Source organism: Sorex araneus, chromosome 2 (assembly GCF_027595985.1).
Source record: "Sorex araneus isolate mSorAra2 chromosome 2, mSorAra2.pri, whole genome shotgun sequence".
Lineage (NCBI taxonomy): Eukaryota > Metazoa > Chordata > Mammalia > Eulipotyphla > Soricidae > Sorex > Sorex araneus.
Window position 1 is genome coordinate 222,568,262 of NC_073303.1, and position 13,936 is coordinate 222,582,197.

The 13,936-nt window shown below is 41.1% G+C and overlaps 1 protein-coding gene across 1 annotated transcript; it reads left to right on the forward strand.

Annotated features, from left to right (window-relative positions):
• Positions 1 to 435: 435 nt before the first annotated feature.
• Positions 436 to 13,713, forward strand: LACRT (lacritin). Its single transcript, XM_055127746.1, has 9 exons — positions 436 to 532; positions 1,571 to 1,624; positions 3,011 to 3,118; positions 5,565 to 5,618; positions 7,153 to 7,266; positions 8,203 to 8,316; positions 10,071 to 10,205; positions 10,761 to 10,862; positions 11,304 to 13,713. The coding sequence occupies exons 1-9, from the start codon at positions 475 to 477 to the stop codon at positions 11,348 to 11,350; spliced, it is 786 nt and encodes a 261-aa protein (XP_054983721.1). The 5' UTR covers positions 436 to 474; the 3' UTR covers positions 11,351 to 13,713.
• Positions 13,714 to 13,936: the final 223 nt, after the last annotated feature.

Sequence of the window (13,936 nt, forward strand, 5' to 3'; positions counted from 1 at the left end):
TAAGTGAAGCCATTGAATCTGATGAGTCCTAAGGATATTGAAATAACCTGTGGGTACAAGACCTCCTAAGCCCTACTCCCTAATGGAGAGATATCCAGACCAAGATTTATCCCACCGTACTTCACAGACACATTCTAATTTCACCAACAAAATTTGTTCTGCTTCCCATCCTAGAGATTCCAGAGATAAGAACTGAGAAGGCAGTTGGGGTGGTAAAGAAAGGGAAGAAGTTTATGGTTGAAAGCTTTAGGGAAGGACCTCCTGCAAGATAATGCAAAACATCAGCCAGTGTCAATTCACCCCTTGTAACTTGGCAGGTACCAAATGAGAAGGAAGTAACATAGTGTTGAAGGATGAAGTCACACCCCTCGAAGCTTGACTCTCATTGGCTCTTGTTATCCTTAAAAAGTCCAGCAAGCTCAGTGTCTGGACACTGAGGATTCTGAGGCTCAACTCACACTTCCCTCCAACAATATGAGATTCACAGCTCTCCTCTACCTGACAGCTGTGATTGGGTCCCTGGCCAGTGCCCGTGAGTATGCTCTTCCCTGGCTTCGTTCAAAGCCTTTGTCACATCAGCTTCCATTCCTGTTCTTAGTCCTTTCTGCCTCCCAGCACTTCTCTGGTGCCCCTGCTTCTACATGTGACTCCTGGGCTAGTTCTTTATCCCTTGTTGGGGAGAAAATAAATCCCTGGTCATCACTACTCTACCTGCACATCTTCTCAAACTCTATCCTTTAGGCACTATCCCAGCCACACCATCCTTCACACAGGTTGATGATGGGGCTAGAAACATCACCCTCGGCCCACACAGTAGTCCATGCCCCAAACTGCATCTCTCAGAAATGCCTTTTCCAATTTCACAAAAGCAATGGTCAGACCTAAACAGCCCGCCTTTCCTCTAATCTTGGGGACTTTCTTTCCAGTCCCCCCTCAATCTAGAATACTTTTTCCTCACATTGTTCCCTTGTCCAGTCCCCTCTGAAGGTCACCAGCTCATGCTATCTCATCTGTCAAATCTCAGCTTAGATATTGATTTTTCTAAAGAATATTCTACGAACAAGCAGAGGGATTACATCCTCTTTGTCACTTGGCATCCTACTGTTCCTTCTTTTCTAGCACATCACGCAATTCTATGATTCAATAATAAAATGTTAGTTGTGTCAGGGCAGGGTCAAATTTATCTTCCTCATAAAAAAAAAAATTTCAACAATACCTGAGCTTTGCATAAAAGTTGAATTGAAAGGAAGAGGGAATTTAGGGTGGGGAGAACACCAGAAATCGCTAGGACAAGGCCCCATGGTGCCCGTACCCCAGTGACCCTCAGACAGTGACCAGATTTCCAATGGGAATCTAGGATCCTTACAGTCCAGGGAATAGTCAGGTAGAGAAAACTTTTTCAGAGAAATCATTTATGTCTCAAGAAAAATCAATTTCAAAACCCTTCAGAAGAATAGAATTTAAACATCTGAAAGAATTCCCTGGAGGCAAAAGAGACATTACCCACCAACCATTGGTGGCCCAATGGAATCAGTTCAGTCCTCAATGTCATCACTTTCTTCTTTTGCAGAAAATGACCCCTTTGGTTTCGCAAATGGCATGAAAAACTTAGGATCTTTGTTTCGTAAGTCTTCTATTCACAACCTGAAAGGGGGGAGGTGGGTGGGTGGGTGGGTGGGTGGGGGTTTACAGAGTATGTTATGGAGTCAGGAAGAAGAATTCTGGGAGAAGGGTTTAGAGTCTTACAGGTGGGGATATTGGAGAAACAGTGACAGTTTGGGACTGCACTAATCTTAAACCAGGCTGACAAGGTCAAGGGGAAGAATGAAAAGGGTTTTTTATAAGTAAAGAGAAGAAAAAAGATGATATCAATTGATAGTACAACTATCTCACAGGGTATTTTCATCTTCATCCACAAACACCTTCTAAACCCCTAAAATGGTCCCCACGAATCAGCTTACACCTTCATTTCCAAGCCTATTTTCCATGATGTTCTTAATGTATGATACATAGCAGCTAAATTGAACTTGTTTTCATACCACACACCCACCCCATGCCTTCCCTGAATCCTTGCTAAAAAAATTTTTTTCAAAGAAGCCTTTTTAGAATATTTTCACTTGACTTTAGACACCATTATAATGGGTTCCCTAACTCTCCCTTACCTCAGTCCAAATCCACTCAACCTGCCCATTACAAATGCTCAATTCCACCCATCTTCTCAGAGATACTGTGTTAGTCCGTTGTGTATGTTAGTCCTAAATATCTAAGTCTATGGTGGTTTAAATAACAGTAATTTATTTATCATAGTTCTGGTGTCTGGATAGCTAAGATAAAGGATTCAGTATGGTTGGGTTTTGGTGAGAACCTTCTTGGCTGCAGACTGCAAATATTTACACAGCAGAGAGTTCTCAAAAGCTCTTTTGTGAGATCTAATCTCATGTTGTGACTGGAGCAATAGCACAGCGGGTAGGGTGTTTGCGGCTGACCTGGGTTCAATTCCTCCGTCCCTCTCGGAGAGCCTGGCAAGCTACCGAAAGTATCCCACCCACACGGCAGAGCCTGGCAAGCTCCCTGTGGCATATTCAATATGCCAAAAACAGTAACAACAAGTCTCACAATGGAGACATTACTGGTGTCCGCTCGAGCAAATCGATGAACAACGGGATGACAGTGCTACAGTGCTAATCTCATGTCTGAGAATCCCACCCTCATACATTATAAGTCCCCCAATTCCTGCCGTCTGATACCATCCTTTGGTCTTAGGTTTTACATATAAACTTTGGGATATGAAACAAACACTTGGTCTATAACAGCTTCATAGTTTACAGAAATTCTCGCTCCCACAGAAAGAATTTATAATTACATCACTTCTCTACCTTGGAATTCAGCACATAGGACATAACGTAAAGTCCTAATACCTATTCAAAAGAGATGGAGGGAAGGGATGTTTACTTTCTAAAATTAACAAATTGGTATGTTTATAGCTAAATTTAAATCTTCAAATTTCCAGAAAGTCCTCCTTCAGTCAAAATGGAAATGCCAAAACTCAAAGACCCGGTGACAGCAACAAAAGACCTAATCAAGATGTTTTCGGGGATGCCAGAAATGAATCCAATAAGTAAGTTTCCTTCTATATTGGAAAATAACCCAGAGTTATAAAGAATTGAGTTTGGGAATAATAAATGGTCAAAGACAACAGAACCTGAAACTGGTTTGAAGATTTTGGCATACCAATTCAAGAGCAACTTGAATGATCAGGAAGGAACCAAACTCTCTGGTGAAGGGTGTGGTGTTGAAATTGTGGATTCATGAAACTTTATCATTAATAGTACTTTAAATCATGGTGCTTCGAATAAAATTTTAAAAGGAGAGAATATAGAGAAGTCTCCATCACCAAGTCTGTCTGGTGCCTCCACATAGGCAAGTGTAAGATAAGCAGAATTGCCTCAAGACAAAAGCCTGAAAAGGTCTCTAGAATTCCAACTCACAATACAAAAAAAAATTCTAAATCAAAGAGAATCATCTGCTTTGCTCTGTTATTCTCGTATTAATTATCTCCCCTCTTGAAGGGAGAACCAAGTTCCAATTTCAATGAACTTCCATCATTCTTGAAATAGTAGATCATCCTATAGAAGTAGAATACATATATCTAAGCCTGAGGTGGGGTGTCTCTGAGAGGATTGTTCTTCAGAAGAATTCAGTAATTTATAAAGAGGTGATACTGTCATATTTAATTGAGTCTTAGGGAGAGTGAGGTATCAGTGGGTAAGAATGGATAAGAGCCACTCAAGCCCCTTGGAGATATGCCAGATCAAAAATTCTCCTACCGATATTCACAGACACATTTCAGCCTCCCTACAAACTTTGTTATGCCTCCCATCCTTGATATTGCAGAGATGTAGAAGGTTGGGTGGAAAAGAAAGAGAGATGCAAGGTATGATTGGATGTTTTATGGAAACGACCTCCTACATAAATCTACCCAGTATCAGCCAGCTCCAATGCACTCTTATTGGCTTGGCAAGTAACATCTAAGTAAGAAAGGGTAAGATAAAGTTACAGCCCTACAGGCATCATTCTCAATGGTCCATGATATCCTTAAAAGAGCCCCACCATGTTCAGAGAGGTAGTAAAGATGATCAGGAACTTGCCTTGCACTCAAATGACCTGAATTCTATCCCTGGAATTACTTATTATCTCCCAAGTGCAACAAGGATCACTCCTGAGCACAAAAGCTGCAATAATCCCTAACAACGCCATTTATGGCCCAAAAATGAAAACAAAAGACAAAAGGAGCCAAAGAGCTCAGCAACCTCAACATCTGAATCTGAGAATATTGAAGGCTCTGCCCACTCTTCACCCAGGGTCTGATATTCACAGCTCTTCTTGTCCTGGCAGTTCTGTGAGTATTTTCAGCACCTCTGAGTTTGACCTTCCCCCTGCACCCCAACAGAGACCTTCCCAAGGAGCTTGAGCTCCTGTCCTTACATTTCTCTACCACTGAGCACTTCTCCACCTCTCTTCTCTACCTCTCTGGCTACCATGCTTCTACAGGTGACTCTGGCACCTCGTTCTGCACATGCAGCAATTTTACACCTTGTTGAGAAGAAAATAAACCCTAGTCATTCATTTTCTACCTGCCTATATTTTCACACACCATTATTTACCTACTTTCTAACCATACTAGACTTCTGAGCAGTTTTTTCCCTGTACACAGGTCCATAAAGAAAGCCAGAGGGAAGGAGGCAGAAATATGCCAAGGTCATAAAAGACAGAGCCATGCCTCAAGTTGTATCTCCCATCATGCCTTTTCCAATTTCACAAAAGCACTGATCAGGCCAGGACGACCTACCTGTAGACCAACATTAGAACCTTTCTTCTTAGAGTCCCCTTAGTCTAGAATATTTTTCTTCACCTTGCCCTCTCCCCAGGCTCAGTGAAGGTTGTCAGCTCAAGCTTTCTCATCTGTAAAATATCAGTCTAAATATCAATCCTTCCCAAGAGTCTTCAGTGAGCATGTAAAATAAATTAGATCCTCTTTTCATTTGGCAAAATGTTCTGCCTTCCCTTCTAACACATCACACAGACACTTCTAAGATTCAGTGAGAAAATCGCAACCTCTCTCAGGACAGGGTCATGTCTGCTTTCCTTATCAAATAAACATTCAAGATGGTCTGAGCTTTGCATAAAGGTTGTGCTCCAAATAAAAGGAGAGGGTAGGAAGTTTGGGGAGAGAAACCCCAGAAATTACAGGGATTTTCCCATAGTGGATGCATTGTCCTGCTTCACCACAGAACTGGAGCCCTCTGAGGCCCTCAGAAAGTGGACTCCCAGGCCCCTCAGGTCCTCAGGCACCAGAGGACAGTCAGAAAGAGGGTAGTTTCAAAGACATAGGAGAAGAACCTGCTTCAAAGGAATTTAAGTTAAACATCTGAAAGAATGACCTGGTGGCAGAAGAGAAATTATCAAAAGTCCAGGTACTTTCCTGACAGCAGAGGAGGAATGATGAAGACGGTAGCCCAAATAAGTCAGGTTCAGTCCTCAGCCATCACTTTCTTCTTTTGCAGAAGATGCCTCCACTGGTGTGACAAATGCCGTAAACACTCTGCAATCTTTGTTCCGTAAGTCCTCTTTCTCCTCTCCAAGCACCAAAAGTGAGAAGTTAACACTGGGAATGGGAGGAAGGAAGAATAATTATGACAGAAAGGTTTAGAGTTCTACATTGGGGATATTGACAGGAACATGGATTCGGTTGGAACAAGGCGAGGAACAAGACAGGATAACCCGGTCAGGCAACATGAATGGGAAGAATGAGCAAGTTTTGTAATGAGTAAAGTATAGAAATAGATGGGGTCAATCGAAAGACCACAAAGTATCAATTCCTTCAGCTGCAATCACCTCTCAAGCCCCAAGCTGTGATCCCACTATTTGCACTCACATCTTTATTTTCCACACTATGTTCCACAACATTTTGTTATGTACCACACACATCAGCTAATTGAACTTGTATGCCTTCCACACACCCATCCCATGACTCCCAGAAAACTTATGGATCACTACTTGTCTCCAAGGAAGGATTGGTAAAATATTCCCTCCTTCACAACCCTAACATTAAGACATAGTTCTAATGTGCTCCTTAAGTCTCCTTTACTTCTTTCCAAATCCACCCAACATTAGCCCAATAGATGTACTCAATTTTGCTCACCTTCTCAAAGATGTTGTCTTTGTCTATAGGATGCTAGGTCATAACTATCATAGACTGGGAGGTTTAAACATCAGAAATTTATTACTCATAGTTCTGGAATCTGGATGACTATGAAGGAATCTGCATTTGGGTTACAGTGAGGCCCTTTGGGTTGCCATTTATAGATCCTCACATAGGGCTGGAGTGATAGGACAGTGGGTAGGGCCTATCACTTGCCTTGCCTTGCTTGCTGCCGACCCGGGTTTGATTCCTCCGTCCCTCTCGGAGAGCATGGAAAGCTACCGAGAGTATCCCAACCACAAGGCAGAGCCTGGCAAGCTCCCTGTGGTGTATTCAATATGCCAAAACCAGTAACAACAAGTCTTACAATGGAGATGTTACTGGTGCCCGCTTGAGCAAGTCAGTGAACAAAGGGACGACAGTGCTACAGTGTACATAGGGGAAGAGAAGAGAGTTCTCAAGTGGTATTTTTATAGAGGGCTAAGCCTATGCCTGAAAAACCACCCTCACACACATTAACAGCACCCAAATTTCTACTTTCTGGAACCACCCCAGAAGGGTTAGGATTTCATATTCAAATTTTGGGGTGGTCTATCACTGGCACATAGTTTACAGAAATTCAAGCTCTCTTAGAACAGACTTAATGTCATTTCAAATCTCTCCACTGGGCCTCATCATTGTAACATACATGAGATTGTGACACACCTTGAAAAGAGGCAAGTTGGGGTCGGAGCGATAGCACAGCGGGTAGGGCGCTTGCCTTGCACGCGGCAGACCTGGGTTCGATCCCCGGCATCCCATATGGTCCCCCAAGCACTGCCAGGAGCAATTCCTGAGTGCAAAGCCAGGAGTAACCCCTGAGCATCGCTGGGTGTGACCCAAAAAAAAAAAAAAGAAAAGAGGCAAGTAATTTTTGACTTTCTAAAATTAGCAAATTTTTGTGTTTCTAGCTAAAATGGAAGCAATCAAAATGCCAGAAAACCTTCCTTCGATGGAAATAACAATGCCAAAAATGGCAGACCCTGTAGCGGCTGTACAGGACCTATTCAAGAATCTCCCAACACGTAAGTTTTTAATCTAGATCATAAACAGCACAGGGAAGTCTCTGGTACCAGGCATATGTCATGCCCACACATACAAAGGCAAGCATCAGAATAAGGAGACTTTCGTTCACCTCAAGACAAAAGCTCAAAGAGGTCTTCAAAAACCATCTCAGAGTATTAAAAAATCCTCAAGTTACAGAGAATTATCTGCTTCCCTGCATTATTCTCCCATTAATTACATCCACTCTCTAAGGGAAAACCAAGTTCCGACTTCAATGAACTTCCATGATTGTTTAAATGGAAAAAACAGAGTCGGTTTCAAGTGTTTGTGATTGAGGACAAAGTTGACAGGATAAGTTCTTTGTACAGGATAAATAGCTTATAAAAGACTAGAAACTCTCACCCTGACTGAATCCTACAGAGACTGAAATAACCAGTGGGAACAAGTCTCCAGTACCCGCAACTGCCTTATCACCCTCACACAATGTAACAACTCCCCAAATTCCTAACATCTGAAAAGATCCAATTAGTATTTAAATCTTCAACATATAAACTTTGGAAGAAGAAATGTCTTTTTTTTTATAAGAGTCTCAAAGTTTATAGAAATCCTATCTTCCTTAAGAGAACAATCTTTATTATACATCACTTTTCTATTCTGCATATATGATGTAACCTGGGGTCCAACACCCATTCCAAAGGGTGGGAAAAACAAGTATTTCACTCTCACTCTCTAAAGTTAACAAAACTGTTATTTTCACAGCTAAACTTGATACAGGGATCAAATTTCCAGCAGAATTTCCTCCAGCCCAATTGACAATGCCAAAAAGCACAGACTTAATGTCATTTCAAATCTCTCCACTGGGCCTCATCATTGTAACATACATGAGATGTGACACACCTTGAAAAGAGGCAAGTAATTTTTGACTTTCTAAAATTAGCAAATTTTTGTGTTTCTAGCTAAAATGGAAGCAATCAAAATGCCAGAAAACCTTCCTCCGATGGAAATAACAATGCCAAAAATGGCAGACCCTGTAGCGGCTGTACAGGACCTATTCAAGAATCTCCCAACACGTAAGTTTTTAATCTAGATCATAAACAGCACAGGGAAGTCTCTGGTACCAGGCATATGTCATGCCCACACATACAAAGGCAAGCATCAGAATAAGGAGACTTTCGTTCACCTCAAGACAAAAGCTCAAAGAGGTCTTCAAAAACCATCTCAGAGTATTAAAAAATCCTCAAGTTACATATATAATGGAATACTATGCAGCTGTTAGAAAAAAGGAGGTCACAAATTTTTTATTTAAGTGGATGGGCATGAAAAGTTTCATGCTAAGTGAAATGAGTCAGAAAGAGACAGACATAGAAAGATTGCACTCATCTATGACATATAGAATAACAGAGTGGGAGACTAACACCCAAGAATTGTAGAAACAACTACCAGGAGGTTGACTCCATGGCTAGGAGGCTGGCCTCACATTCTGGGGAAAGGGCAACTCAGAGAAGGGATCACCAACTATAATGTAGTCGAAGGCCATGTGGGAGAAGGGAGTTGCGGGCTGAATGAGGGCTAGAGACTGAGCACAGTGGCCACTCAACACCTTTATTGCAAACCACAATAGCTAATTAGAGGGAGAGAACAGAAGGGAATGCCCTGCCACAGTGACAGGGTGGGGTGGGGGGGAGATGGGATTGGGGAGAATGGGAGGGATGCTGAGTTTACTGGTGGTGGAATATGGGCACTGGTGAAGGGATGGGTTCCCAAACTTTGTATGGGGGAAGCATAAGCACAGATGTGTATAAATCCATAACTGTACCCTCATGGTGATTCATTAATTAAAAATAAATAAATTTATTTAAAAAAAATCCTCAAGTTACAGAGAATTATCTGCTTCCCTGCATTATTCTCCCATTAATTACATCCACTCTCTAAGGGAAAACCAAGTTCCGACTTCAATGAACTTCCATGATTGTTTAAATGGAAAAAACAGAGTCGGTTTCAAGTGTTTGTGCTTGAGGACAAAGTTGACAGGTTAAGTTCTTTGTACAGGATAAATAGCTTATAAAAGACTAGAAACTCTGGGGCTGGAGCGATAGCACAGCGGGTAGGGCGTTTGCCTTGCATGCAGCCGACCCAGGTTCGATTCCCAGCATCCCATATGGTCCTCTGAGCACTGCCAGGGGTGATTCCTGAGTGCAGAGTCAGGAGTAACCCCTGAGCATCGCCAGGTGTGACCCAAAAAGAAAAAAAAAAAAAACTAGAAACTCTCACCCTGACTGAATCCTACAGAGACTGAAATAACCAGTGGGAACAAGTCTCCAGTACCCGCAACTGCCTTATCACCCTCACACAATGTAACAACTCCCCAAATTCCTAACATCTGAAAAGATCCAATTAGTATTTAAATCTTCAACATATAAACTTTGGAAGAAGAAATGTCTTTTTTTTATAAGAGTCTCAAAGTTTATAGAAATCCTATCTTCCTTAAGAGAACAATCTTTATTATACATCACTTTTCTATTCTGCATATATGATGTAACCTGGGGTCCAACACCCATTCCAAAGGGTGGGAAAAACAAGTATTTCACTCCCACTCTCTAAAGTTAACAAAATTGTTATTTTCACAGCTAAACTTGATACAGGGATCAAATTTCCAGCAGAATTTCCTCCAGCCCAATTGACAATGCCAAAAAGCACAGACTTAATGTCATTTCAAATCTCTCCACTGGGCCTCATCATTGTAACATACATGAGATGTGACACACCTTGAAAAGAGGCAAGTAATTTTTGACTTTCTAAAATTAGCAAATTTTTGTGTTTCTAGCTAATATGGAAGCAATCAAAATGCCAGAAAACGTTCCTCCGATGGAAATAACAATGCCAAAAATGGCAGACGGCTTAGCAGCAGCACAGGACATGATCAAGAACATACCTGAAATACAAGGAATGAACCCACTAAGTAAGTTTCTTCCTTACTCAGGAAACAGCCTAGAAAAGTCTCTGACATCAGGCCTACCTGGATGTCATCATTCATAACAGCAAGCATAGGGAGAAGCAGACGATCACCACAAAACAAAAGCTCAATTAAGCATATTCCCTGAGCCCATAGATTCTACAATAGTGACCTTACTGCCTGCTCTCTACCAAGTTTCTCTGCTGTGGCCCAAAATCCTCCAAGAAAGAACCTGTTCCTTCATAAAACTTCTCAACGCAACTTCAAGAATTTGTATGTGGGAGAGGCAGGTGGCTGGAGAGATAGTACAGGGATCAAAGCACTTGCCTTGCACCCAGGTGGTCATACTTCAATCCCCCACACTACCCTATGGTCCCCTGAGCACTGACAGAAGTGAGATGTGACCACAGAGAGATGAGTAAGGTCTAAACATCACAGGGTGTGCCAAAAAACTAACAACCCCCCCCCCAAAAAAAGAGTTTGTACATTGGAAAGGAGAGTGGAGTTCTCTTTAAAATTATGTCTTTTTTACTAATGTGATTCTTTTGCTCCCCCAAATAGAAATGCTAATAGACCAGGGTTTACTCATACCAAAAGAATTCATAAAAGACACCAAAAAAAGAATGACAGACGGATTCGATAGTGGGAAAAAGTTCATAAAAGGTGAGTAAAAAACGCCTCAGTGAAGCCTGTGTGAGCGAGAACACTGACCACCCACCACTCATGAGTGGGCAGTGGGTGAAACAATTCTCCAATGTCACCACCCTTCACAGAGATCACGAACTGCCTTTTATGCTTTCAAATGTCTCCATTTCTTGCCATCATCAAATCTCTATGGTGGTCTCGTACCAGATTCCACCTGGGCTCTAGCCCTTTCACAGGAAGCAGCGGATGCTCTTCTCTTTTTCTCTTGCCACCATGAAAGCAGGCAAGTCCATCAGCCTCAAGTGAATCTAGTCTCATACCTCTGATTTCTGTATAAGCTCCCCAAGGGGCGGTGAGGTTGGAAAGGAGACAACGAGTCAAGTAAGATAGAAAATAAAAGTAGGTGAGGCTGGCGCCTCAATATTTCACAACTCACTCTCTTTTCTACTTTTTTTCTAGGTGGATCTGACTTTCTAAAACTTTTGAAGTCCACCTTCAAGTTCTAAAACTTGGTTATGAAAAACAGTAGGGTCTCTGAACCTAAACCCCTGCATGCTTGCACTCCAGAGCAATTAAAGAGAATGTCTCCATCTGCCATGGGCTTAGTGTCTACGGGATGGGCCCTTATGAAGAGGGGGAGAAAAGTCTCAAAGTATGGGCTGGCCTGGCCAGGTCCTGGGTCAGTCACAGACCACCTTGAGGACACAGATTCTTCCAAGACTTTTATTCATACTGAGCCACAGTCACATACATGTTGAGCCTTTTCTGTGCCAGGTGATGACCCAGTTTCCATCTTACGTTCTCTTCTTCACATAAGGCTCCTACTAACATTTGCTTGCTTTCAAAAATTAAATCAATCTCAAAAGAAGCAAAATTTATTATTCTGAAAATGCTCAAAGTCTGAGCCATTACTAATTAGTGGCTTTGTTGGTATCCTTATTAAAAACATCTCCCCCGGCTTTCCATTAATACTTTCTACACTGGACAAGTAAATAGTGATGGCTACTTACATCAAATCACTGAAAGAGCGAGTCATTGCAGTGACAACTGACACTTGACATTAAAGAAAATTAATTGCTACAATTATGCATGTGATTATCGAGCATTTTTTATTTCATTCTACCATGTTCCCAGACTACACTTTGCACATTTTTGAGAAATAGACGATCTGCTAACCATCTCCCAAGTCAGGCAAGTGGAAATCAGCTCCTAATATCACAGAGTCATTCATTCTAGATTTGTCTTTATACTTCTCACACCTGATTTTTCTCACATCTTATTCTCACCCCTCTATTCTTGAGAGTGAAGGGCACTCAACTTATACTGTTTTAAATGAATGAATAAATGTACCTTCCTTGTCATTCCTCCTCCCCCTATCATACATCCTCCACTGCTGAAAATACAGCCAAGCAAACAAGAGAGAACATCAGGAAAAGATTCTTTCATTGCAGGTTATAGTCAACATGGATAAACAGAAGAGTTCATGTGGAATGTGTACCTCTTTGGGGTTGATGTGCTCCTCAAAAGATATGCTGAAGTCTTGATCCCTGACACTTTACAAAGAGATCTCATTTGTTAACTGATTTATTGCACATGTCACTAGTCAAGACTGTGTACCCTTCAAATGAGTAAGGGGGCCTCATAGACAGTCATTGTTCTTATAAAAAGAGAAAAGTTAGTGCAGAGGCACACAAAGGGAAGATGATGTGAAGACAACTGAGGCAGGAATTGAAGTGATGAATATATCAGACCGGGAATGTCATGGATTGCCAGAAAATTCCAAAATTTGAAAGAGAAAGGGAAGAATTATCTCCCTAGATGTTTAATGGGACCATAGTCCTGCTGACACCTTAATTTTGACATTCAAGCTTCCAGAACTATGAAGCTATTCAATGAATTTCTTTTGTCTAATATCATTTGGTTTATGTTACTTTATTCTGACAGTCTAAGAAACTTTCGTACATCATTTATTCCAAATAAATTCTCTCATAGACTACAAGCTTTGCCCAATGTTCTCATGGAACATGGAACATTAGGAACATGGACTCAGGAATTCCAAACTACCACTATTTTTCCTACAATTTTATTATAAAATAACTAACATAGAATGTTTATAAATCTAAAATATACTATAAGATGTTTGGATACACATATATTGCTAAGTGACTATTATGATAAGATCAATTAACCTATCTTTGACTTTATATAGCCACCATTGCATGTCTGCGTGGTATGAATACTCAAGTTCTGCTCCCTTCCAAAAAATTCAATGTATGATGTAGGACTGTGAACTATAGTCACCATGTGACACCCAGAACTTAATGCTCTTAAAAGTGAAAGGTCACCATCACCTACTTCCTCTACCTCCCAGCCCTTAGAAACTACCATATATACTTCATTTCTATGATTTTGTTAGGTGTGGATGGTATTTTTGGGTTTTTGTTCCTGTTTGTTGCTTTGACCACAACCCACAGTATTCAAAGCTTACTCCTGGCTCTGTGCTCTAGGATCAATCCTTGCATATATGGTGCCAGAGACAGAACAGGATCAGCCAAATGAAAGGCAAGAACATAACCCACTGTACTATCTCTCCACCCCAGATGTTTTTTTTATTTTAGTTTCATTATAATTTTATAGTGTAGTTCACATTTGATTACATTTAATATTAATAATCCCACCACCATTACTCCTTCCACCACTATATTTGGATGTTTCAATCCAGAACCCCAACCCCTGCCCCTAAGAAAAACCGAATTAATTTATTTTGTATTGTTTGTTATAAATAAACTGCTGAAATTGCTCCCAAAAAAACCTTCCTTAGAGGAGAGTGCATGAAGATTGTTGTATTTCACTTAGGGGCCATTAAACCCTTCTATAAGAGATTGCTAGTATATTGTTAAGGGCTGAGCCCTCTGTGCTTATATAAATATATATACATATAAATATCTGTAAATATATATTTCCTTCTAAGATTGGTTACCTTCTACTTTAAACCTCATCAAATGTGGTGTTCTACTCTTGGAGTGTGAGTGGTGTGAGGTATGAAATATCTAGGAAATAAGTTTACTCGTGGGTGAGGCCCAGCTCAAGGG